Source organism: Nyctereutes procyonoides, unplaced genomic scaffold (genome assembly GCF_905146905.1).
Source record: "Nyctereutes procyonoides isolate TBG_1078 unplaced genomic scaffold, NYPRO_anot_genome, whole genome shotgun sequence".
Taxonomy (NCBI): domain Eukaryota; kingdom Metazoa; phylum Chordata; class Mammalia; order Carnivora; family Canidae; genus Nyctereutes; species Nyctereutes procyonoides.
In genome coordinates, this window is record NW_026575046.1 from 30,584,994 (window position 1) to 30,612,355 (window position 27,362).

At 37.5% G+C, this 27,362-nt stretch overlaps 1 protein-coding gene across 2 annotated transcripts in view; it reads left to right on the plus strand.

Annotated features, from left to right (window-relative positions):
* The window catches only part of G3BP1 (G3BP stress granule assembly factor 1), a 37,868-nt gene extending 20,783 nt beyond the window's left edge, over window positions 1-17,085 (plus strand). For both annotated transcript variants that reach the window (XM_055325226.1, XM_055325227.1), the window contains exons 3-12: window positions 2,755-2,836; window positions 3,365-3,538; window positions 6,224-6,314; window positions 7,998-8,091; window positions 9,272-9,473; window positions 10,678-10,779; window positions 11,246-11,357; window positions 11,562-11,690; window positions 12,089-12,198; window positions 15,610-17,085. In XM_055325226.1, coding sequence (XP_055181201.1) covers window positions 2,755-2,836; window positions 3,365-3,538; window positions 6,224-6,314; window positions 7,998-8,091; window positions 9,272-9,473; window positions 10,678-10,779; window positions 11,246-11,357; window positions 11,562-11,690; window positions 12,089-12,198; window positions 15,610-15,816 — 1,303 coding nt within the window. In that variant the 3' untranslated portion in view covers window positions 15,817-17,085. The remainder of the gene's footprint in view (window positions 1-2,754; window positions 2,837-3,364; window positions 3,539-6,223; window positions 6,315-7,997; window positions 8,092-9,271; window positions 9,474-10,677; window positions 10,780-11,245; window positions 11,358-11,561; window positions 11,691-12,088; window positions 12,199-15,609) is intronic.
* Window positions 17,086-27,362: the final 10,277 nt, after the last annotated feature.

Here is a 27,362-nt window from a genome sequence, read left to right on the forward strand (position 1 = left end):
CGATGTGGGACTTGATCCCCGGACCCGGGATCACTCCCTGAGCTGAAGCCAGATGCTCAACTGCTGGGCCACCCAGGTGTCCCTGAACTCCTTTTTTTTTTTTTTTTTTTTTTTTGTAAAGATTTTATTTATTTGAAAGAGAGCAAGAGGGTGAGCACAAGTGGGGAAGGGGTGGGGTTGAGGTAGAAGCAGACTCCCTGCTGAGCAGGGAGCCTGATGCAGGGCTCAGTCCCAGGACCCTGAGATCATGACCTGATTTGAAGGCAGCTGCTTAACTGACTAAGCCACTCAGGTGCCCCAAAACCATGAACTTAATGTTAAATAAAGGTGTATTCTCTGAATTCTCCACTGACAGCTATCCCCCATCTCTACCTTTTTCTTGAAACACAACAATATTGAAATTAGGACAGTTACTTAACCGTTAAAATGGCTTTTAAGCATTAAGTGAAAGGAATAGACTTTCCTTATAGTAGTCTTTCCCTTAACATTAAAAGCTAGAAGTAAGCTTAGCGAGGAGAGAATGTTCAAAGGGGGGATAGGCCAAAAGCTAGGACCACTTAGCTAAGTTGTGAATGTAAAGGAAAAGTTAATGAAAATTAAAGTGCTACTTGAGTGAACAGACAAGTAATAAGCAGAGCAGCCTTCTTATGGTTATGGAGAAAATTTGAGTAGTCTGAATAGAAGAGCAAACAAGCCACAACATTCCATTAAGCCAAAGCCTCATCCAGAGCAAGGCACTTACTACTTACTCTTCAATTCTTTGAAGGCTTACAGAAGTGAAGTTGCAGAAGTAGAGTTTGAGCTAGCAGAGGTTGTTGGTTCATGATATTTAAGGGAAGAAGCTGTCTCCATAAAATAAAAGTGCAAGGTGAAGTAGCAAGTGCTGATGAGAAAGCTGCAGCAAGTTCTCCAGAAGATCTAGCTCAGGTAATTAATGAAGGTGGCTACACTACCCAAAAGATTTTCAGTGTTGATGAAACAGCCTTATATTGGAAGTGGTTTGTGGGAAGATGTCAAAATATCAAGATAAACAGGAGTTGAGAAGAAGTTGATTCAAGACTTGAGTAGAGGAAGTAACTAGATGAGGTAGAAATAGGAGAACTAGAATAGAAGTGGAGTCTGAGGATGGGATTGAATTGCTGTAGTCTCATGATAAAACTTGAACAGATGAGGAATTCTTATGGATGAGCAAAGGAAGTGGTTTCTTGAGATGGAATCTATTGATGAAGACACTGTGAGGATTATTGAAATAATATCCTAGAGGATATTATGTAGACTAGTTGATAAATTAATGGCAGGGGTTAAGAGGATTAACCCTCAATTTTGAAAGAAGTTCTGTGGGTAAAATGCCATCAAATGGCATCACATACTATAGGGAAATTGTTAGTGAAAGGAAGAGGCAATTGATGGGGGGGAAACTTTAAAAAATTTTAAAATTTTTACTTTAAGAATTTGGTACAGCCAATGCCTTCTGCACCTGCCACCCTGATTCGGTCACCGCCAAGTGGAGGTAAGACCCCTCCACCAGCAAAAAGATGAGGACTCACTGAAAGCTCAGGTGATCAGCATTTTTTTTTTTAGCAGTAAGTGTTTTTTAATTAAGATATGTACATTATTTTTATAGAAATATTATTGCACACTTAATAGACTAAGTGTAGTGTAAACATAACTTAAATGCACTGGAAAACCAAGAAATCTTTTTTTTGACTCTATTGCAAAATTCTCTTCATTGCACTGGTTTGGAACTGAACTTAAGATATCTCTGAGGTATGCCTGAAATGAGAAGTGGATTGGCCAGCAGTACTGATTCAGTGGCTGACATACAGCCTTTTAATAACTTGAAAGTTTGCAGGGTACACTGGGGTACCCATGGGCCCAAATCTCCCCACTTTTGTGGGGAACAGGCAGAAACAGGATGTAGAGTGACATGGGGTTCATTTGTGGAAAATTGTGTATCTGTAGTATAGTTATCGAATTGTAATAGCAGTTCTATCTGTGCTGGGGCACTTTTGGTTGTATCTATCAGGTTTTCCTGATCCAGTATTAAAATGAAAACAACATTTTGAGGATATAGATAAATTAAAGCTATCCGGAATTAAAGTCTGAAGCTCTTATTGCATCAGCAAAAATTGCTAAAAATTACTCTTAAATTTCACCTGCATGAGTTACTGGGATTTTATTTTATTTCATTTTAATTTAAATAGGCTCCATGACTGGCATGGAGCCCAAGGTAGAGGGCCTGAACTCTTAGGACCCTGAGATCAAGACCTGAGCTAAGATCAAGAGTTGGACTTAAATGACTGAGTCACCCAGGTGCTCCAGTTACTGGGTTTTTAATGGAAACCCCTCAAATACATTCTCAGATATGTAAAAGGATTGGACTCCCCACGCTTGTGGGATGGTATAGATGTTCTCATCTGTATCAAAACTGCCTGTTTTCTTCTTGAGTGAAAATGGGAACTTCTGTTTTTCATCCTAAAGTAGCCTTCCTAACTGACAAAATCATCCTACTCTGAAATCTGGAGCTCAACATTTTATAAAATAAGTGTTCTGCCTCATTGACCAAAATCTATTTCCATTTGGCAAATAGTGATATAGAGGGGGGGAGATCTATGAATGCATATGCACACAGAAATGAAAAAGAAAATACATTCTTCTAGGAGTCTGCCAGTGAGGCAGGTAGGTACCAAACATGAAAAATAAGTATCTAAGGATACTTGATACTGAGAAATAAATTATCTCTCTGTTTTACAGATTTTATGGAAAGAACTCTTCTTACGTCCATGGGGGATTGGATTCAAATGGAAAGCCAGCAGATGCAGTCTACGGACAGAAAGTAAGCATCCCAAGCTTTCTGTAGGTTGTTACACAGCTAGAAAATAACCCATAAAATTGAGGCAGATACATATTTAATAGATTTACTGTTTATTTATTTTATTTTATTTTATTTTATTTTTTTATTTTATTTTAGATTTACTGTTTAAAGATCAAATTTTTCAATTTCTTTTTTTAGAAATTTTGGTATTCAGAAGCTTCTTGGTAAATATGGTAGCCATTGATAAGCTTTAGGGTGTTACATTTCTTCATTTTGAGTGATGTATTCTGAAGATTTTTTGTTAGGAGATAATTAGTTTTAGCATAGGGATCATTTATTTACTGTAAAACATTTTAGGTTTGTCAATTCAGGACAATTTAAAAAAGCTCAAGGTGGTCACTAGGGATAAACTGTTCTAAGGCAAATCAGTACAGGCTGTGTAGTTTGTAATTTAAGCATGCAAGGTATCTCTACCTGTGTTGTATTGGAAAGTTCTTTGTTGGAGATTGTCTAAATTTTAAGTCATTAACTCTTGCCTTGATTCTTTAGGAGATCCATAGGAAAGTGATGTCACAAAACTTTACCAATTGCCACACTAAGATTCGCCATGTTGATGCTCATGCCACTCTGAATGATGGTGTGGTGGTCCAGGTGATGGGGTTGCTCTCTAATAACAACCAGGCTTTGAGGAGATTCATGCAGACATTTGTCCTTGCTCCTGAGGTATGAAAAAAAGAGACGATGAAAGGTTGTGCATACCTTTTTAGGAACTGTTCATTTTGAAATTTCAAACATAAAAGTTGTAGTAATAGTACAGTAGCTCACACATACTCCTTACCTAGAACCACCGCCAACACTTGCTGATACGTTTGTAATTCTTTTTCTGTTTACCTGTCATTTTAATTCAAAACCATTTGAAAATAGGTTGGAGACATCATGCCTAGTCACTGTCATCCTTAGGTATTTTAGTGAGCATTTCATAAGTGTAAGGAATACTTTTTCATAACTACAGTTTTCAAATTCAGGAAGTACTGATATTAATAGAATTAGCAATCTGTAGCCCATATTTAAATTTTGGTGGTTGTAACAATAATGTCCTATGTGGTATTTTTTTTCCCTGGTCCAAGAATCAGTCCAGGATTCCATATAATATAATATAGTTGTCGTGTCTCTAGTATCCTTTAACCATCAGTAATTCTTTAATTTTATGTTTTTCATGGCACTGACTTTTTTTTTTTTTTTTTTAAGATTTTGTTTGTTTATTCATGAGAGACACAGAGAGAGGGAGAGACACAGGCAGAGGGAGAAGCAGGCTCCATGCAGGGAGCTGGACCTGGGACTTTATCCCAGGGTCCTGGGATCACGCCCTGGGCTGAAGGTGGCGCTAAACCGCTGAGCTATCCGGGCTGACCAGCACTGACTTTTTTGAAGAGCGCTGTCAAAGTGTTTCATAGAATATCTCTGTTTGAATTGTCTATTTTCTTGTGATTAGATCTAGATTATGCACATGTTAGTGTCCTTCAGTGCCCACCCCACATTAGGAAGGCACTAGATGTCATTTAAGTCTTAGTGTTATTAACATTGATTACTTAGTTAAGGTGATGGTCACTACGTTTGCCACTGTGAAGTTAGTATTTTTATTTATTAGTAAACACATTGTGGTTCATTTCTTTGAGACTGCAGTTATCTCGTTCTTCATCAGACTTTTGTGTATGCTAGTTTTAGCATTCTTGCCGTAGTCAGCTGCTACTCTGATGGTTATAAATAGTGATTATCTATTTCTGTCATTTGGTATTCATTACTTAGCATCTTACTATAAAGTACTCCACCTTCTATCTGCTGTCACTTGTGGAGTTTATTTAATGGATTTAACCCACTGATTAACTTAATGGCTGAAATATCCCAGATCTATTAAGTCTGAGCTCCTTCAAGCTGGCTTGTATTTGTCTTGGTGAGGGGAATAAATTTTTTTTTGTTGCTGTTAAATATTTTATTTATTCACAAGAGACAGATGGGGGAGCGGGGGCAGAGACACAGGCAGAGGGAGAAGAAGGCTCCATGCAGGGAGCCTGATATGGGACTTGATCCTGGGACTCCAGGATCACGCCCTGAGCCGATGGCAGAGGCTTAACCTCTCAGCCACCCAGGCGTTCCAGGGGAGTACTTTTTAACTTCTGTGACACAAGATGTTTCAGGGTCATTTTGGACTCTTCCCTGCTCTAGCCCCGGCTCTGGAATCTGCTGTTTCTTCAAGGAACCCTGCTTACTTTTAGTTATCATGCTTGTCATGAATGGGTGGCAATTTATGTTGGCAACTATATTTGTACTGTTGATAATTATATTTGTACTGCCTTCCTGACTGGTGCAGACTGAACACATTCAGGATGCCTATCTGCACAAGTGTGTGGAAGTGGCTCAATAGCGGCCTGCTGGCTAGATGTTTTCTCTAGCATTATCCTTAAGATAGTTTTCTGTCCAGAGTAATGAATCTAAAACCCTGTCCTTTTATGGTATGAATAACTCGATTATCTTTTTGAAAAGCTACATGTTTCATTTTAGTCATAAGTTTCAGAGGATGGCTTAGATTATCTGTAGTATCAAACTTGAGGCACTTCTAACTATATAAAGAATCATGTGGGGATAGGATGACCAGTTATTTCCAGTTTGATTAAAGTTCCTTTTACTATTAAAGAGGAAGAATCTGATATTACCGTAATAAGGTACATTTTTACATGAATTGTCTCAAAGCTAATATTAATACTCAAAGCTGTAAGGTGGTATCCTTTCTTCAGATGAAGACAGTGTTAGAAACTGAATGACTAAAAAACTAAAAAAAAAAAAAGAAAAGAAAGAAACTGAATAACTGGTTGTATTCCCATGCGTCTTCTACCTAGTGTGGGCAAACCTTTTTAGCTATACCACTGTTGAGTGCTTTATCAATATTGTTGGATACAGGGAATTAAGGGAATTTTAAATACCTGCTGCAATTGGTAGTATGTATTTATTATCCAAAAAATGATTTGAGGTGTGTGGCATTGTACATACTTAGAGCTTTACCAATGTTTGGATATCCATTTGTTGGTATTTTAAGCAGCAGTATATTTGAATGTAGTTTTTAATGGCTATAATGTAGAGCAGGGTCTTTCGTCTTTGGTATTACCATTTTGGGCCAAATAATTCTTTGTTGTGACTGGCTGCTCTGTGCATTGTGGGATGTTTTAGCAGCATCCCTGCCCTCTTCTCCGTAGTTTCAGTTGCACTCCCCTGTGTGAAAACTGAAATCTCTCCAGACACTGCCAAATGTCTCTGGTGGTGCAGTATTGCCCTTAGTTGAGAACCACTGGTGTAGGGTGATTTGGTTTTTTTGAAAGTCTGCTGAATAAATCAAAGTTTTTGTTGCCATTGCAGGGCTCTGTTGCGAATAAGTTCTACGTTCACAATGATATCTTCAGATACCAAGATGAGGTCTTTGGTGGCTTTGTCACTGAGCCTCAGGAGGGTAAGTTACTTCTCTCAATTTTTTTTTTTTTTTTTTGAAGGCATCAGGTTGACCTGAAGAAAGTATGGGTTTCTCGGACGTTTTTATTACACTCTGTATTTTCTTCATTAATAACTTCTAATTGTCAAGACGGAGAAAGGGTCTCAGTTTTTAACCTACTTAAGAGCTAACAAGTTAACCTGTTTCATGGAAGACCCAAAACTTCTAAGTCATGAGTACATAATTACTCACTGCAACATGATAATGTATTTTTGCCACAATTTCTTTTTTTTTAATTTAATTCTTGTATTTTTTTTTTTTTTTTTTTTTTAGATTTTATTTCTTTATTCATGAGAGACAGAGAGAGAGAGTGAGAGAGGCAGAGACACAGGCAGAGGGAGAAGCAGGCTCCATGGAGGGAGCCTGATGTGGGAGTTGATCCTGGAACTCCAAGATCAAGCCCTGGGCCAAAGGCAGGCACTAAGCCACTGAGCCACCCAGGGATCCCTTTGCCACAATTTCCACAGGATATCCTGAAGTTCATATGATACCTGCATTGGAGTGGGGTGCATTATAGAGCTGGAACCCTAAGTTTAAGGAATCAAAATCTTTTATAATGGGTGTAAACATGCCTGCTCTTTGCTCTAAAGGGAGACATTATTTTCTGAGGCTGTTTGCTGTTTAAATGTTCCTAAGAAATTTAGGAACTGAAACAAAGGTTAGCCATTGCTTTAGTTGTAAGATGTGCAGAAACACAAACCCATGACAAATTGTCTCTAAACACCAATAATAATTAGTATATTAGTGTTTTCTATATGGCTGAAATGATTCTAAGTGCTTTGTATTTATTGTGTAATACAGCAGGCCTATAGATAAGTACTATTCTCATTTAATGTATTAGAGCACTGAGATGGCAGAGAAATACTTTGCCTGATATTGTATAGCTAGTTAGGTGGTAGACCCTGCATTGAATTATGGACAGTATGACCTAGACTCCCATGTTCTTAACCCAAACACTCTCGTAGCCTTAATTCTGTCCTTAAAGCTTTTGCCGTAATTTTACTAAATTGCTATAATTTACTTACATTTATATACATATGCTTATTTCATTACTTATTTTTAAGTGTTTAAATTCCAGTTAGCATACAGCATAATAATACTAGTTTCGTGTGTATGATATAGCGATTCCATGCTTTAGTACAACACCTGATGCTTATCACAATAAGTATACTCCTTTATCACCCAGCAGGTATTTAACCCATTCCTCCATCCACCTCATCACTCCACCCACAGTGAGCATTGTGAAAGTGAATATAAAGCTGACCTTTGAACAACATGGGGGTTAGGGGCACTGACACCCTCCTCCCCCCCCCCCCCCCCGTAGTCGAAAATTCCCGTATAACTTTTGACTCTCCAAAAACTTAACTATTAATAGCCTACTGTTGACTGGAAACTTTACTGATATATAAACGATCAATTAACACATTTTGTATATGTATTTTACGTACTGTGTTCTTAAAAGTAAGCTAGAGAAAAGGAAATATTAAAATCATAAGGAAGAGAAAATATATTTACAATACTGTATTTATCAAGAAAAATCTGCATGTAAGTGGACCTGTATAGTTCAAACCATCTTCTTCAGGGGTCAGCTATATTTGAGAATTAAATAAGCACAAATTCCTTGAAATTTGTTTTCTTATGTAGAATCTGAGGAAGAGGTAGAGGAACCTGAAGAAAGACAGCAGACACCTGAGGTGGTACCTGATGATTCTGGAACTTTCTATGATCAGAGTGTCAGGTAAAGAAAAAATGTGTTCATCTGTCTAAGGCTGCATGAGAATTTGGGTTGTGTTCTCTTTGGTTGGAGGGAGTTACATATTCTCTCAGAATTATCTCAGAATATAAGTTATTTCCTAAAAGAAAGGTTTTTGCTTTTAGTATCTCTGAGCTAACAAAAATGTTGTAACTTGCTGACAGTAGGTGAAAAACAGATTCTGGGACTTCTTATCAAGTATTTAATGTAAGAAGGCATTGCATTAAGTGCTTTGGGGGAAGTACGTTGAAGGACTTATTTAGAGATCAGGCATAAATTGATAGAAATTCAGACATGAATTAAATGACTATTAAGACAGTAAATGTGTGACTGTCTTAAGCTGTTTTTTTTTTTTTTTCTCTCTACATCCGGAACAGAAATGTTTGATAGGAATAAAAATTAATATTAGTTGCCATGTGATAATGAAACCTTTGGTGTTAGTATTTAGTGCTTAAAGGATATTTTCATGTATTTCTCAAGCTTGGTGATGGACAAACCACACCACTCACCTGGGTTGCTGGTTGAGAATAATCTATTGTCTCACCACAGACATGAGCCAAATTAGATTTCAGGGGGGAAAACACCTGCCATGTGAACAAATATTGTGATTCGTGTGGAAGTTTTAAGAGCTAGTGTTCTGAATCGCAACTATTTTTTTCCTCTAAATTATTTGGGTGATTTCTTTGAGAGGCTTTTTTGATGGTAAAAACTGCATCATATGAAATTTAAGTGCACTGTGTAGTAATGTTTAACTCTATGCACGTAGTTGTGCAACAGATCTCTAGAAGTTTTCATCTTACAAAACTAAAACTATACCCATTGAATAACCTCTCTTCCCCTTCCCCACAGCCTGTCTTTTGTTATGTGTGGTAGGTAAATTGTGAGTTTTTGGGATTGTGACAGAAAATCATGATTTGGTTCATCTTTGATCTGTTTTGATGTGCTTACTTATCAGACTTTAGCAAATCTGATTGCAGTAAGATTTGCTCATTGAGTGCTCTTCCAAAAAGTCTTGTTTTAATATGCAGATGTGGAACTCCTAGATCTTTTTTTGGAGAGAGGGAGCTATTTTTTTGGTTCAGATCTCTATAGTTAATAAAAACTTCGGAATTTCTTGCTAAATCATTTGAGGCATAATGATATTTCTTAAATTTTCCTGTGAAAGCAATGACTTGGAAGAACATTTAGAGGAACCTGTTGCTGAACCAGAACCTGATCCTGAACCAGAACCAGAGCAAGAACCTGTGTCTGAGATCCAAGAGGAAAAGTCTGAGCCAGTATTGGAAGAAACTGCTCCTGAGGATACTCAGAAGAGTTCTTCTCCAGCACCTACGGACATAGCTCAGACAGTACAGGAAGACTTGAGGGTATGCAATGTGTCTTTTTATTCTTACTCTATTTCTGATTTATTTTAAAAAATACCTCTTCTTTTATTAGTGTTTCGTTGACTTCTCTAGGTATGTTTTTCAGTTCAGGGAAATTTCTTACATACTGAGCCATACCTCAGATAAGAAGTAAGATGCATATTTTATAAAAGTAACTCCCCTCCCCTCCTAAGGAAACTTTAATACTCTTTTTTTTTTTTTTTAAAGACCAGAAATTTCAGGTGCTATTTTATTACCGTATCAATAAGCCCTCATTTTAAAAATATTTTATTTCAAATTATGACATGCTTGTTATAACCAACAAGTGATAATATATCTTTTTGAAAAATACTGTGGCATAGCAGACTTTCCTTTTTTCTGAAATCTAATTGAGGATAACCTTAAAGTAGAAGTAGAAACTACTGAAATAATAGCTACTCTTCTAATTAGAATACATGATTTCAAAAGTTTGAAGCTTTTCAGTTATTCCTGAGCCTCATTAGGCTGATGTTAACTGAAATCCCGGAACCTTTACATTTGATGCTCCGTGAGGGAATATGTTTTAATGCTTTATTTATGTAGTCAGGATTCTTACATCATTTATCTAACAATTAATTCAAGTGCTTCTGTGCTAGGCATTGTCCTAAGTTTGGGAACTATTGGTAAAACAGTTTTTGGTCTATCTCTGGCAGTGATTAGGTGAGTAGGAATGAGAAATGTAAAATGACTTTGCTTGCGGGTAGAAAAGTAGGTTGGCTGGATTAGGAAGGAATGACTAGTTAGGTGGCTATTGTAGTAGTCCTGGAGAGAAAACTGACACCTGGGATTAAGGTTGTGGCAGTGAAGATCTTTATGCAGTAAGTAGCAAGATTTGGTAAATTTGATGTGTGTAGATTGAAAAGGTGTTCAGAGTAGTTCTAAAGTTGATGTAATTGGGTTGACGTTTACACATCAGTTGGAGGAATCATAGGAGGAAGATATGGTTTTGGAGGAGAGAATTTTATTAAACTTTTCATATTTTGCTGGTACTTGATGAGTAAGGGAATTTTAGTACTAAATTTCTAAGTAGGAGGAGAAAAGGAATCTCGAGGTACTTAGAAACTCTATCCTATCTGAAAATGTGGTTCATATGTATGAGAAATCTAATAACTAAGAGCTTTTATATTGTTTTGATATGGTCAAGCCACTAATGTTGTTGTTCCCTTAGACATTTTCTTGGGCATCTGTGACCAGTAAGAACCTTCCACCCAGTGGAGCTGTTCCAGTTACTGGGATACCACCTCATGTTGTTAAAGTACCAGCTTCACAGGTGAGTTTCTAAGTTTGTGTATTAGGCATATTTGCTTGTATTTCATGTAATTTGGTTTCACACAGGTTTAGAGAATGTGGGAGCTGGTACACAGAGCAGAGTCCAAGGTTTTTTTTTTTTTTTGTTTTGTTTTTTTAATAATTTGTGAGAGAATTGTCATTTATTTGTCTGAGAGAGAGAGAGAGAGAGAGAGAGAAGGAGTGCAATCTTGCACTGAGCTGAGGCCGGTGTGTAGGGTTGGGGAGGGAGAGGGACAAGCTGACTCTGCTCTGAGCACGGAGTATGACAGGCCTCAATCCCAGGACCCTGAGATCATGACCTGAGCAGAAACCAAGAGTTGGATGCTCAGCTGACTGAGCCACCCAGGTGCCTCTTTCATTTTCTCTCTTAAACCTTATTGTTAGCGAAGAAACTTTTAAAAGTAAGCTTGCTTTGTTTTTACGCAGTTGACTTATAAATTTTTCAGCCTCGCCCGGAATCTAAACCTGAATCTCAGATTCCACCGCAGAGGCCTCAGAGGGATCAAAGAGTGCGAGAACAGCGGATAAATATTCCTCCCCAGAGGGGACCCAGACCAAGTAAGAGCTCAGAAGGGTGACTTACCTAGTTTGGGGGAGTTTTAGGTGAGAGCTTGTGTCTTAGGGGTGGTTGATATTTTCTACTTTAAAAAAAATTGTGGAGCTGATGAAATTACCTGGTTTTAGGGGTGGAGAAAAAATTTATTAAATGAAATAGTCACTGAAAATTGTCTTTATCTTTCATTGCTGTTTTTGTTTCTTAAGTCCGTGAGGCTGGTGAGCAAGGTGACGTTGAGCCCCGAAGAATTGTGAGACACCCTGATAGTCACCAACTTTTTATTGGCAATCTACCACATGAAGTGGACAAATCGGAGCTTAAAGATTTTTTTCAAAGTAGGTTATGGAGTTAAACACTAGATCCATCTAATGCAGTGCTGTCTAATAGAAATAGATGAGCCACGTATGTAATTATAAGTTTTTAGTGGCTACATTTCATTTCTGTTTTTAGTGGTCACATTTTAAAACGTAGAAATGAGGATTTAATTTTAATTTTATTTAATGCAATGTATCTAAAACATCATTTCAATATGGAAAAATAAGTTATTTTATGTTTTTCCATACTAAGTCCTTTAGGTCCAGTGTTTATTACACTTAAGGCATTTCTTGTTTTGGAATTGGTACACTTCCAGTGGTCTGTATCCACATGTGACTAGTGGTTATCATTGGATAGTCTATGTATGATATTTAAAGGGCATGTTCTCATAAGTTGAGAGTCTGTGTTTCACTTACAGGTTATGGGAATGTGGTGGAGCTACGCATTAACAGTGGCGGGAAATTACCCAATTTTGGTTTTGTTGTGTTTGATGATTCTGAGCCTGTTCAAAAGGTCCTTAGCAACAGGGTAAGCAGTTTTTGATCTTTTTTAAAAAAAAAACAAAAAAAAAACAAAAAAACAAGACTATCTTGGATATTGGAATGTATTCATCCTAAAACTGGTAAAGTAGTATTCACTCCAATGTGTTTGGGTAATAAATTCATTCCATGGTGATTGGCCATTGTTAAAAGACTTGCCTGGGAGTTTAAAGTAACAAAACTTCTGTCTAACTTAATTTTGAAGACCTTGAATGAAGAGATTGAAATAACTAATAGTTACCAATGCACCGAAATTTATGCAGATTTCTTTTCTTGGTGAGGCCTCTGGTTTAGGAGATGAAATACAGTGTACTTCTAGCTGAGTCAGTTTCCCCTGGGTAGTTTTGATATAGGACTGTTATCTGGGTCTAACTATGAGGAGCTTCTCCTTTTATTCTATAAGTTGTCTAGGTTTGGAGTCACTCTACCTGGAACCACTTTTATTAACAGAACTCTTCTTACCAGTGCTTTCTAATAATAGAGGGATTTTGTAGAATCAGAATCTTACTATTGTGTAGTTTATAAGGAACCCTTCCCTTTCCCCGTATCTTTTTCTTTTTTTTAAGATTTTATTTATTTGAGAGAGCATGAGCAGGATGAGGAATGGGGGGAGAAGCAAGCTCTGATCTGAGCAGGGAGCCTGACCTGGGGCTCCATCCCAGGACACCAGGACCATGACCTGAGCTGAAGGCAGATGCTTACCCAACTGAGCCACCCAGGTGCACCTCCCCATATCTTTAATTAAGAAAAGATCACGTCTTGTAGTAGTAGAGAATAACAAAAGTGTAATAATATTACTAATTCACTGAGGTGACTATGGGAGTTAAAAAAAAAATCTCACTTTAAAAAAAATGGAGGTGAACTTCACATAATACAAAATTAAACCATTTTATTTTATTATTTTTTAAAAGATTTATTCATGAGAGAGAGAGAGAGAGAGAGAGAGAGAGGCAGAGAGAGACAGAGACAGAGAGAGACACAGGCAGAGGGGGAGAACCAGGCTCCTTGCAGGGAGCCTGATGCGGGACTAAATCTCAGATCCTGGGATCACTCCCTGAGCCGAAGGTGCTGAGCCACCCAGGTGTCCCAAAATTAAACCATTTTAAAGTGTAAAATTTAGTGGCTCTTAATACAGGTTGTGCAACCATCACCTAAGTACACAACATTTTTGTCAAAAGTAAGCCCTTTGTCCATTAAGCAGTCCTTCCTCATACCCTTTCTCTGCAGCCCTTGACAACAACTAATCTTTCAGTCTGCTGATTAAAGCTACACGTTTTGTTAACCATGTAATAGAAATGTAGATCATTATTTCCCATGGGTTGTATAGACTCTCTAATGTTCTTGACATTGTTGATGACTATACTGTAAAGTTTAATGTTGTGGTCCTAATCTGCACATGTGTATTCTATTCTTTCAAACTATTTAACCACTTTTTATGAAGCTTCTCTTGCAAAGAACACAGAAATGAGGAGAGAACAGTGTCTAGTCTTAGCATAGCCACAGAATATTGAACCTGGAAATGTCCCATTTATGTGTAAATCCATCATTCTGTATGCAGAAAAGATCCAGTGGCCAGCATTTTTGGTACAGGCTTGAATTTATCCTTAGAGGGTAGGATATTCACAGAGGTCCAGAAGAGGTCAGATCTGATAACTGGCTTTTTTCATTGTCCAAGGTGTGAGGGTTTTTTTTCATTTAATGCACATAGATAAACCATTAAGAATTATTTGAAATAAAATTTCCTCAGAAAGGTGTTGTATGTTACATTTTTCTCATTCAAGTTGCTTATACCCTTGTGATAACTCACATGTCTTCCATTGCTACCTATTAAAACATTCCCCCCTCAAATTCTCTCCCCTTATCTTTTAGACTTTACTATGGTTTTGTTTTTCCCATTGTATATAGAATATTTCCTGGAGCAGGGCTTCATATTAATGTGTGTGAAGAGGTTTATATAGTGTGAATATTAAAAGTTACGTAAATATTTTTAATATCTTAGTCTTAATGTATTTATTAATGTACAAGTACAAATATGTATTTAATCAAAATTTTAAATGTAAGTTAAAATTGTACAAAAGGCCCCCCCCCCCCATGCAGGTTTCTTCATGTGTACTTTCATATCTCCCCTTTTCCTCTGGGATTTCATAAGTAGCTTGCCTTTCCCTCTTCTTACTGTGTTGGCTCCTCTACCATACTCTCTTCAGTAATTCTTTATGAGTACAGAAATAGCTTCTCTAAGACAGATGACCATGGTGTTTGACATGCAGTAGTATAGCTTTGTGGTTTAAAGCGTATACTTGCCTGTCAGGATGCCTTTGTTTATATTCTGCTTCCATCGCTTATTCTGTTGTGACCCGTGGGTTAGTTCCATAAACTTCCTGGCCCTTGGTTTGCTGGTCTCGGGTGTAATGACCGCTCTCATGGGTGGCGGTGGACATTAAATAAGTGTGAAGTATACAGAACACTTCTCTGCATGGTAAGCACTGTTAGATATCTATTTAAAAAATATGTCACTTAGAAAACCAGTGTGTGCCAGTGAGGAGCATAAATTAAAGTCGTTGCTATCTCTAGTAACCCTTTGGTTTCTACTTCAGATCTATTGGGCTAAAAAGAAGGCCCAAGACTTAGTGTGGGTGTCTTTTTTCTTTTGCTAAGCTTTGTTATCTTTATTGTCTTCAGTATTTTCCAAAATTTTGTTAAGGCAAATAGCATTTTGTTCCAGTTCTGTTTAGATGAAATTAATGATGGTTTTGAGATGTATATATAGTTTACATAAATACTGTGCAGCACAGTCTTTCCACGTTAGGTGATGATGGAAGATTATTCTAAGCCTTCAAATCCATGGAGAAGGTGGCAAGTATACATACTCTGTTTATGTAATTCTGTGGGGAAAAGAACAAGTACAATGAGAGTTGGTTGTGCTGCTATGTTAATGTAAATTGTCTTTTTTTTTTTTAAAGATTTATTTATTTATTTATTTATTTATTTATTTATTTATTTATTTATTTATTTATTTATTTATTCATTCATTCATTCATTCATTCAGAGAGAGAGAGAGGCAGAGACACAGGCAGAGGGAGAAGCAGGCTCCATGCAGGGAGCCTGACGTGGGACTCGATTCCGGATCTCCAGGATCACACCCCGGGCTTCAGGCGGTGCTAAACCGCTGTGCCACCAGGGCTGCCCTAAATTGTCTTTTTTTGAACTAGCCTGTGTATCTAACTCCCACCTTTCCGTGTATTTGTTAATCGGGAGAATTACGTATTCTAACTTGGAAATAACTGAAGTGAGAATGTAGCTGATTTATAAGTTGCTGGTTCTTGATAATAGCTTTGTTTTATCTCCGGTAGTTGGTAGCCCATAAGCACTCTGTTAAGTCTGCTTACCTTGATTCCTACAGCCCATCATGTTCAGAGGTGAGGTCCGCCTGAATGTGGAAGAGAAGAAGACTCGAGCTGCCCGCGAAGGGGACCGTCGAGATAACCGCCTGCGGGGACCAGGAGGCCCTCGAGGTGGGCTGGGTGGTGGAATGCGAGGCCCTCCCCGTGGAGGCATGGTGCAGAAACCCGGATTTGGAGTGGGAAGGGGAATCGCTCCAAGGCAGTGAATTGCTCTTCATTGATCTTCACACAGCTCCTGCAGAATGGTGAATTTCTTACACCAGCGTTTGGTATCCTGGAGTTTGACCCTAGTCTATGATAAACTGCTTAAGTTTGTACAATTTTACTTTTTGTGTTAATGATGTGTGCTCCCTCTCCCGCCCTTCCCTCTCCTCACCTTTTAGTCCTTCACTTCCAATTTTGTGGAATGATATTTTAGGAAAAACAGATTTTTAAAGAAGAGAAAAAGACTGAATTTCCTTGCTTTACTTTTGCATATACAGACTGGATTTTTTTTTTTTTTAACAGCCGTTTCCCCAAAGGAATGTGTCTTGCTTATTACTGACATTTGGTATGTTTCATTCATTGGAATATTTCTTATTTTCTATGTGTTGCAAAAGCCTGTGAGAAACACAGGATTTGGTAAACATTTGAAGGCAGGAAAAATCCAAATTGTTTGTTCTTTGAGAGTCATGACTACCTTCTGGTGTGTAGAAATTGCCATTGGAAAAATTGACAGTTCTGATTCTTGCTGGTATGGTTAAAAACTGAATAAAAGGTATTAGTAGAGTTTTTTTTTTTTTCTTTTGATATGTGATCACCAAACAATTACAAACTTAACTGTTTTTACCATTTAAATTGTGAGATAGGTTTTAAATGTCTAGAATGCAATTGATTGAGATTTCTTTTGAAGTAGAGTTTTTTCATGTTTAATTTGTATTTGTAAAAAAAAAAAAAAAAAAAAAAAACCACACAAAAAGCCCAAAAACAAAAAGAAACCCCGAAATCCAAATAACATAAAACCAGAGCAAAACTGTTGTGCCTTCTATTTATCTTTGTTTCCAGCCTTGGCAGTTAAAGGAAAAAAACAAAGTCTAGATTTGTTTTACCAGGTGTAGAATATGTTGGGATTGAAGAATCCCTCTTTTCACCTAGTATGTCTTCTGTTCATTTGTTACGCCTTATTCTTAAAATTGAGTCTCAAACTGGAATGCCTTTAAGGACAGATATGCTTCTATGGAGGTCCTTTGACCTAAATAGTCCAGCATTTGTATTTTTATTTCAAAATCTGTTCAGAATCCTAATCATAGCCCCATACAAAGGAATATAACTTTATTATTGGACTTTGTGCTGTAGTGTCTGCCCGTTTTTTTTCTTTAAATCATAGCCATATGGTAAATTTTCTATTTTGTTATGGTTCTCTTATTGATGGGCATGCAGTGGGTGTTTCTTGGAAATGGCCAATTTTTATTAAAATATTTCTGGAAGAAAATGTATTCTGGCAATATAGACTAATATTCGTTTTACATAGTATGTTAATTTTTTGAGTGCTGTGAGGTGGGTGAAGGTTTTGTTTACACATTTGTGAAGCAAGCCTTTGTGTGATAACTTGTGAAACTAATTGAAAGGGCAACAAGGTTGTCAAATTTAACTTATTTATTTTCTTAACAGTATTCATCATTAGGACTGTTTGAGGGTAGAATATGAGTAGAATAGGAATCTTTGTTTTGCTGTTACTGGGAAACTCTAGGTTTGCTGAAGGGTGTAGTCTTAAACTAAAATGAAGTTTGACATTATCGGTCCTCAGTACCTGAAATATTTGAAAATTGGCAATATCTCCTTCATAAAGAAACTTATATAACTGGGTCACAGGGCTGTTTTTGGGTCAGCTTAAATAACTATTTGGTAACCACTTCATTTGACCCAGGCCAGTGATAATTGGAAGAAATTCAGTTTGTACTTTTGTAGCTTATATTAAGCCTGTGGTGGAAATAAAAAATTTAGCTGAAGTTGTTTTTGAAAAAAAAAAAAAATACAGTTGCAGTAACAGTAGGGTCATAAATTAAGGATAACCTAGAAGTCATTTTTCACAAGTAAATGCTCATCTGTACACCTCACTAGGCATTTTTTCTTACTCAGTAGTTGAAGGGCACCAGCTGGATGCAGTGATTCTCAGCTCAAGCTGTTGTTATATCTTAGAGAACATTTGGAAATGGATGAGATTTGGGGAGGAGGGAAGAGACAACACGCCTGGCATTTAGTGGATGGGGCCAGCAATGCCAAATGTTGTATAGAAATGAAGCAAACCCCACTGAGATGGATATTCCTCATTCCCTATAATGCTGCATGGAGGATGGAGGGGTGGATGAGGACAGCTGGAGTGAAGACTCAGTCCTTTGAAAAATAACCTCAGATAAATGAATTAGCAACTAGAAATCTCTTTTCAGGAATTATAATAACATCTACTGCAGGTAATTGATAATCTCACTTTATTTTTACCCATGTATGCTTTTAAAGAAATATTTGGAGAGGAAGTAACAATGTGTTAGATGCTTCTTGTAACTTTTTGCATAAGCTTAGAAAACAAAAGATTGCTTTAATAATTTCAAGTCATCAGAATGGGATGGTTGTGGAGTTTTAAATAGCATTGGACTTTATATGTCAGATTTAGCATCATGATTAACACTATGAAAAATCCCAGTATCATTGTTTACATTATTGCTGATAAAATAAATATGATAACCTAGTACCTACATACTCATACACGTAGAAAATGAAAATAGGTTAGGACAAGATTTTCTACAGGCAGCATCAGCTCATCACATTCATCTTTTTGGGTTTTAGAATAAGATTCCATCTGTAAGAATGGCCCAATGTACAGTTATTTTCTGCTGAGCTTTAAACCCTTCGCCCATGAATATTTTAGCTAAGTAAGATTAGTTTGGTTTGATGGTCTTAGTTTTTGAAGGCCTGTTGAAAGTAAGCAGTAGATCTTGGGCCTTAAATGTATTTGTTTTCCTTTGTGGTGAGGTTGGGCTTACCTGTGTATTACTACGTTCTCAACTTTTTTTTTTCTTTCTTACGTTCTCAACTTTTTGAGCTTTTGCTGGGAGCAGTGAAGTGGATAATCCAAAAACCATTATTTGGCTTTGGGTGGTGGGTAGATTACCCCCAGAGTATTAGTTGAACTGCACTTTGGTTTTAGGTTATAAGTTAATTTTCACAATTAACCCTGTGGATTAGGTGCTGTTTTTTCCCAAAGTAATAGATGAATAAGAAATTGCGTCAGAGCAGTTAAATGACTAAGCTTCTAAGTCATCCATGTAGCAAGGAGCGCTGATTGGCCTCCAGACTGATGCTTTTTCTCTAGAACCCTGATGCCTACCTATTTCCATTCGAGTGACCTACTGAAGAATAGGACATGGCCATAATAAATTACTACAGTACAGATACGAGTCTGTAACATTCAGAGAAAGGTTAGCGTTATTCTCCATTTCCTTGAAGGTAAACGAGATAAGGAAACAACTGATTTTGCAGGGCTCCTTTTGATTTGTATAGACGGTAGTAACACAGTAACAATGACTTGTTCTTAGGTTATTTTTTCTTATCTGTTTTTTTTTTTCCATCTGTTGTTTTAAATACGTGTAGGACAACCTTGAAATCTGAATGTGGAAGGTAACTTTTTATAATACCTTAATCCAGGTGGGTTTGTAGCAGTTACGTTTTGTGCTTATAACTGCCATCCTTTGATAGTTTTCTTCATCCCCTTATTTGAAATTCCTTGTAGAGTTTAATAATTTAGTGGGAAACATGGCACTTTATAGAAAACAATTTGTTGAAATCTATATGGAAATAATCTTCCTATGAGGTTTAAATTTATAGTCCATTGTTTATGCTGAGTGGCTTATTTCTTTTAAGTAAATGATTGCATTTGTCAAACCTACTGATCTAAAGATAACTTATTGAAGTTTTATTTTTGTGTTACTTAAAAGAATCTTCAGGAACTGCATACAAACAAGATCATTGTTAACCTTTTGGTTCAGCAATTTTGAACCTTGTGAAAAAAGAAAAGCAACTTCAACTTTAGTTTGAATATGGGGTTTTAGCTAACAGTGTAATATACTACAGATGGGAAATTAGAGTCTTCCACAAATGTTTTAGAAACCTTAAAGAATGTGTTAGAAACTTAGCAACATTTTGTGTGGGCAGTTGCTGATCAAGTAATGGCCATGTGGCAGTAGATAAGTAAATATTTCTTATTTTAAGGTAATACTTTTTGGGATTTGTATTTGTTTACTGTGATATTGAGGTTCTGGGGACCATAGGTAGGCTTGTGAACTCTTAGACTGTATTACAGGAGAAATAGTGGCACATGTGAGATAAAACTTAATTACTTCTTAATAGATACGTTGCTAGCTCAGGATAATGGCTAAAATTAGTCTGCTTTGCTCATGATTTCATGAAACAGTCTCATTATGGCCTGTATGAGTAAAAATCTGATTAGTAGTGGTTTTAAAAACCCATACTCCGTTTTGGTTTTGATTATACCTATGTATTGGCTTACAATCAAGCTTGTTTTTGATTATATGACTTGTTTTGAAAACCTTGGACAGACTCAGCTTCTCCAGTTTCCACTTGAACCTGGTAGGTTTTTTTTAGTTCCCTACGAGAGGAAAATCGTATTGGAAATCAGTACCACGGTTACTTCCATAGACTGTGTGACCTGGCCAATTATAGAAATCTGTACTCATTTGAGAACTTTGGAATATGGCCAGTGTCACAGATTCCTAAGGGACTTACAGCCATCCAATGTGTCTTCCTCTTTTAAAAAAGTAAATTAAGGGATGTTTACCAGAAATTCACTATTGAATTTAACAAGTATTTATTTTTCAGAAACCTGCTTATGGGAAGTTTGCCTGTATTTTTGGTAGTAATTAGACGATTATATCTTGTTTAATCTGTATATAAACAGTTTTAACTATTGCTGTAATTAACCACCTTGGTTACTGATTTTCTCCCCCAAGCTTTGATGTCACCTGTTTGGATTTGATTTAAATTCTTAAATGTTCTTGTGAAGAGTATATTCACTGATTTGGCCCTTTTAAATGAAGACATTATACCAAAAAGCTGGCATAAGGGAGTTTTAGGGGAGAAGAACAGGTCTTGCTTTCTTGAAAGATACAGTGTATGCTTTAGATTATGTAGAACACATCATGTTACAAGTAAGTTTATATAGGTAGATGTTAGATTTTGAAGAATGGGTGGATGTGGAACTTAGCTCATGGGATAAGAATCACTTGTGATTTATATGGGGAAAAATTTCTAAGTAAGAAACATCATAATATTTTAAGTTTTTCTTCTCATTCTGATTATTAACCATAAGAGGCAGGAGAGACTCCTAGAATTCACTGAATCATAGTTTGTGCTGGAAAAGACTAACATCCCCTTCATTTTTCAAAAGATAGATGGCTCAGAGAATAGATTATTAGCACAGAGTCCCAAATTGGCTTGTAGAAGTAACATGGAGCACCTCCAGAGTCACCACCACTCTGCCCTAGGTTCACAGTAGGAAGCCAGAGATGTTAAAGGTCAAGATGTGGGGAGAAAAGGGAAGGAGCCACATTTTATATGCTTATTCAGTTGCTACTATAGCTCGGTTTTCATACCCAGTTTTTCTCTATTTTCTTAGAACTGTCTTAATGCCCAGTTCTACCAGGGCCTATTGTCTAAGGATATTACCTTGTGCTCCCCTCAGGGATGGGTTTACTACTAGCTGTCAGAAAGCTATTGGGTATCCTAATGTGTTAATAGCTGAAACTCAGCTGTAATTTTCTCCTAAATCCTTCAGCATTTTGCATTCTGTACATTGTGGTGCTTTTCCCCACCTTGTATTGTTATAACTGTAAGCTCCTAAGGGGCAGCAATTTGGTCTTAGGCATGTACCCTGTTCAGTGCCTGGCAGTGCCATGTACGTATCAGGGTCCTAATCTTCCTTTCCAGTGATACTCCCATTCTTCATGGAGGTGATGCTCCAGCCATGATAATAAATTACTTAGGATTTTTCAAATAAGCCTGGCGTTGCTGATTTTGTGGCTTCAAGTGCCTTCTTTCCTCCCTGAAGATAGACTTGCATCTATATCCCCTTTCCCCAACTCTCTTGCCATCGAAATTACTTTTTTCAAGACCCAGTTCAAGAGCATTTTTCTTTTCCCTAAGAGAAAAGTTTTGTAATGGGAGGGTGGAGCCCCCCCCCTTTTTGGGTTAATTTGGCCAGAATTTGAAGTGGGGGGCAAATTTCATTCTTGTCTGATTCCCTTTTACATTGTCCTTCCTGTTGGAGATTCTGTCCCAACCTTCGTTTTTTAAAAATACGTGTTCGTAGAGCACTTTATACCTTTCTTCTAGCCCATAATTTACCCCTTCAACCTACAATTAGAATGACCTATATCTGTTTTACTACCTTATTAGACCATAAGCTCCTAGAGGAAAAGGACTAGGGGGTTATCCCTGTATTTCACCAGAAGGTACAGTGACTTCCATAAAAAGAGTCCTTAAAAGATGACTCATTGAGTTGAATAATGTATTTCTGTTTTCATTCTTACAAGTGAGGCATGCCTTAGAGATAGGACTTAATAAATTGTAGGCACTATGACGATTCATAGTGGAGGGAATTGTTGGGAAATTTTAAGGGGTGGGCAGAGGAGGGAGGAAGTCACTGGTCATTCAGCGGTACTTCCATCCTTGGTCTGGGTGAAAGGCCATTTCTTTCTACACCCAGCCTATCCTAGACACTTCGTTCCTATGCAGGAAAATTTTATGTGCCAACTTTGATTTCTTTTCACAAACTGAACCCATTGTTCTCTCAGTTCTTGTCGTCACCCATGCCACACGTCTGCGTCCTCTGCTGCTTTTTTCCTTACTCAAGCTAAGTCCTGTCATTGCTACCTCAAGTCTTTCACATCTCCTCCACACTCAGATAATCTCAGTGGACTCTTGGCTTCTTTTACCTGTTCTGATCCCCCGCCTACCTTATACACAATATTAGGTTCATCTTACTGAAACATAGCTCTGACCATGTATCCCATGTATGTGTTCTATCTCCCCTACTAGACTGTAAGCTCCTTATGGGCAGGATCTGTGTCGGAGTCATCTTTGTATCTCCCATAGTACCTATCAATAAATATTTCTTGAATGAACAACATAAAGCCTTGTCTTAAGTGAAATGATGTTTTCCAGATTAAATGTAGGTTCCTCTCTGAGGTAATCACAGTATTTCAAAAGTTTTTTTTTACATATAAAGCGGGTTAAACAGTAACTATGAGTTAACCACAGAGAAAATTTCAGAAAACTTTTAATTTTTTTCCATTGGAATCAGCATGGATATGTGTATATGGATGGTTCAATAAATATATTTTTATATACATGTATCACAGAAATTTTACATTACATTTTCAAACTGCAGAAATAGATTTTTTTTAATAAGCCAAAAAATAACTGCCGTAACATTTATGACTTCATGCAAAAATGGAGGTAAATGGAGTAAGGGGTAAAAAGGGAATCGGTTGTTTCAGGTTAAGAGTCCAGTAAGAAGTAAAAATGTTACATTAAGGAAGCGATTGCTTAACACGCTGCTTAAGGTGGTAGCCAAACAAATCCTTAACTGCAGCATTAAGGCCATACCAAGTTTATACATATATACAAAGGAATTTCCATATAAAAGACATACTATCATATTTTCTTCTGGGAAAGGGTGAGGAGCTTTGTAATTCTGACCCAATTTTCCAGGCCAATTAATTGTTTAAGATGTCCCCAGGCTCCTTCTAAATCTCTTCACTTTGGCTAGCTGTCAGTTGCTTTTCTGTGGGATTGTGACTTTTGTAGTTTCTTATGTGGAAGTATGAATCATCTTGAACCTCTTCCATTATGGGTGATGAAACACTTTGTAGTTTAACTCACACTGCCCAGGCCAGCATATTTTTAAAATCTCCTCCCAAAAGCATTGGAATCACAGTTGGAATTGTGACTTGCAGTCGTTTTACCTGTAACAGACTGACTCCTCAGCCAATGCTGGCATTATGACCTGAAGAATTACACAGTTGGTTCTTCGGGGTTAAAGTAATTTTTTGAGTAAAGTTTAATGAATCAAATTGTGAGGTTTCCAGGTAACATTCCCTGGACCTGTTGAAAATTAACACTTTTATCCCTTACATGACATAAACTTAGGTTCCTTTTTGGAAAAAAGGAAGTGTAAAATCACTCCCTGGAAAATAACATGGGTTTTGCTCTTCTGTCTGAACATCAACTCAGGCAACTTTTAAGACAAAGGGTAGGTCTTGTGCAAATATCCAAATGTGTGAAATGGGGCAAGTCTAAGGGCAAGTCCTTTGGAGATGACTTCCAGTTAGGCAGAAGTCATCTGATTTGGCAAGGTTGGGGTAAGACCCTTGAGAGTGCACACTCTGGCTCTATTGGCAGAAACTGGCCCATCTTAGTGGATGAATCTTAAGTGAAAAATAAAGGTTACTAAGCCTTAGGTAAATTATGTAAATAAGCCCTTTTCCCTTTTGGTGGAGCCTTTATTTGATAATGTTCTAACTACTTTGGAATGTCGTAAATCAGTCTAATACTACCTTTTCATTAATGTTGCCTTGGCTTTGAATTGGAAATCACTAGTATTCCTATTTATCCTATGTTCTCTATGGGCTGTTTTTCAAGTATGGCTCCAACATGTTTACAACAATTATGGTTGCAAGGTAATTCCATCTCCTGTGGGTTCCCTGGGGCAGTCAGGGTTGAGAATGAGGTCTCTGGACATGGCCTATCTTGAGAGAACCAAAGAATTGTGGTTTGGAAGCCCTTTTGTTATGCTTGAACACTTAGAGAGTGAGCACTCACCTTTCCAGTCAGGCACCAACTGCTCTTAATCCAATGTGATGCTATTTACATTACAATAATTTCATCAGGTCTAGATAAAGTGATTTTATTTTAGCCAACAGGTCAGTTTTGATGCTGATCTACACAGTGAGACATGGATGTCCTTTGGCTGTCTTGTTCTTACCTAGAGGGCTTAAAAGTGTTATGGGTTTTGTCTTGGTCACTTTGTGGTTCACTTTGTGTACATTTCAAGTCATTATAGCAGCTCAAGACATGTATTGTGTCCAGCTTTTCAAACATATTTGGAGGCCTCTGAGGTACCAGCTATATTTGTCTTGAAAGTAGAACTTGGCTGTTGAGCTTTTTTCCTCTTTAGGTAGCTATTTTATCTGTGCTCAGTATACTAAGTAGCAAGAGGGATTTAATTCATCCCATTTTAACTCTCATTAGTGCTGAAAATATAGTGGATTGAGTACTGGAAGATTGAACCATTAAAGTATGAAATAATACGAATTTTAAATGCTCTGAAGTGCAGTTTTTTAGCTTTCTGCATGACATTCAGGCATGGGAGCATGCTACACCTTTAAATGAGGTAGAATAAACCTAATGTGGAAACCATGGAGTTTAGCAAACTGCTTATTTGATACTTAAGTACTACTTTTCAACAAGATTTGAGGAAGTCTTTCATTTACTAGGGTAGGTAATACTGACCTATTGCCCCACAACATTCTTTCTAAAGATTGCCCAAGAAAGGAAAATGGTTAAGAAAAAAACTACATGCTTTCAGTAGAATGACTTGATTAAAAGCCTGTGACGTTTTCTTTTTTTTCTATTCATATCTGGCTCTTCCCGTCCCCCCCCCCACCCTTTTGTCTTTATGGACATGATCTTATGGTTTGAATAGAGAAGTTCTGTAGGTTGGAAGGAGTCATTTCAGATACAGCTAACTAATAAAAGACATGCTAGACTGTATTTTCCTTCTGTTTACTATTTCAGATCAAAAGGTTAGTAGTATTTGGATCACAAGCTCTCCTTTAGAAACGTGCACTGTATTAAGTATTGGCTTGATAGTTGACAAAGCTACAACTCTGGAAGTTTTTTCAGAATCACTGTAGAATAGTGAGCTAACTGTAGAACTATGACTTTACCATACCTGTGTTATCCCTTTCTGGTGTCTACCTAGCACAACTAAATGCTTAATATTTAGGTTGATTGATGCCCTTGATGTGAATTTCTAGTGGGTACTATATTTGCTTCTAGATGAAGGAAAAGATCAGTTCTCCCAAAGTAATAAGTACAGGGAAATCTGAATTAGGTTGGAAATATCAGCTAATAGGAAGAAGATGGGAATGAGCTGCTCTGCTCATGAAGGGATACTTTGTTGATTGTCTTGATCCAGAGTCCTGATCCCTTATTTTATATTTAAGAATGTTATGATGTATTTCAAATCCCATCTTTCCAAACAAGCCTATTGTTCATTACACTTTAGCCAAACAGGTCATCGCTATACCATGTTTGTAACCCCTTGTTTTTTACCTCCACATTTTTACTCCTGTTGTTCCCTTTGCTGGAATACTCTCCCAATCCATCGCAGCCTCCTCTTTAAGGTGGTACTTCTCAAATGGCCCATAAGCCTTGAAATGTTCCATGGTTTATTTTCTGCTCCATGGCACCCTCCTTTCTCCGTTAATATTTTCTGCATCCCATATTAGTGATTATTTTGGCACTTGGATCATCCCCTTCTATGTTGAAAGAAAAAAGGCTGTGTTTCATTCTGATGCTATGCTTTTAAGGTACACTGCCCTGCTATAATAGATTTAATAAACAGGTGGATGGGTGATAGGCAGGTATAAGGGAGGTTAAAAAGAAAGCTGACAGACTGGAAAGAGCATACATATTCTAGTCCTGACTGACATTAATTTTTTTTTAAACACTAATTTTTTGAGACCTGCTCCCTGAGCTGCTTTGTAACTCAGACCTTTGAAAGGCTGAGCTGCTTTTTCTCCAGGCTGGGACATTTCAAAAAGTTATCTAAAAGCAAGTCTGTAGAGTTACCTGAAGACTCACTGAATCTGACTCAAGGTGACTAAATAGGGTCCATTCAGAGTGTCCCTTTTCTCACCAGCATCCAGAACTGCACAGGAGTTGCTGCAGTAGCTATAAGCCATTCCTGGTGTCACTGCTACAGCTCTTGTTCTGTATGCCAAAGGCCAAGCTTCTGGATACAACTGAAGAGACCCAGATGAAGCCAAGTGGGACCTAGGAAATGGCGGTAAGCAGAGGCCTTGTCCCATGAACTTGTCTGGCTAATTAGCACACATCCAATTACCCAGGGGATTAAGTCAGGAACAAAAGGATTTGGAGGCAAGCTACGGTTCTACTTAGAATATTTTTTTGGGTGGAGGGGTCTTTCCATGCATTTCCCTGTAATTCCATTTTCTCACTTTATTTCCAGAGCCTGGGGGGTGGGGAAGGGTTTTAAAGAAGCATTAGAAGGCCCTCCTTTACTGAAACATTGGTCAGCTTGCCATTTTTAATACTCTTGTTGCAATGGTATCTCATAAGAAGAGATGCTCCCATTTTACCTGAATACCTGCCTGAAGGAAGTGGTTTACCTGTGTTAACCCTTTGAAAGGTCGGGGAGACCACAATTACATAAATTCAGAATTAACTACTGTATTAGAGACTTAGCTCACATGTCCTGTTGTCCATGAGACCTTGGATTGTCCTTATGAGACACTTTCTCTGAATTCTGTCTCTGCCTCCTCCTCTGTCACCATATCTTCCCTTGAGTGAGTTCTTCATATCCATGTCCTATCTCCCTGCATTTTAAGTTCTTTAGTTAGGGATGGTGTTTATCTTTCGTTCCCGTGCCTTGGCATTGTTTGTAGTAGGTTCT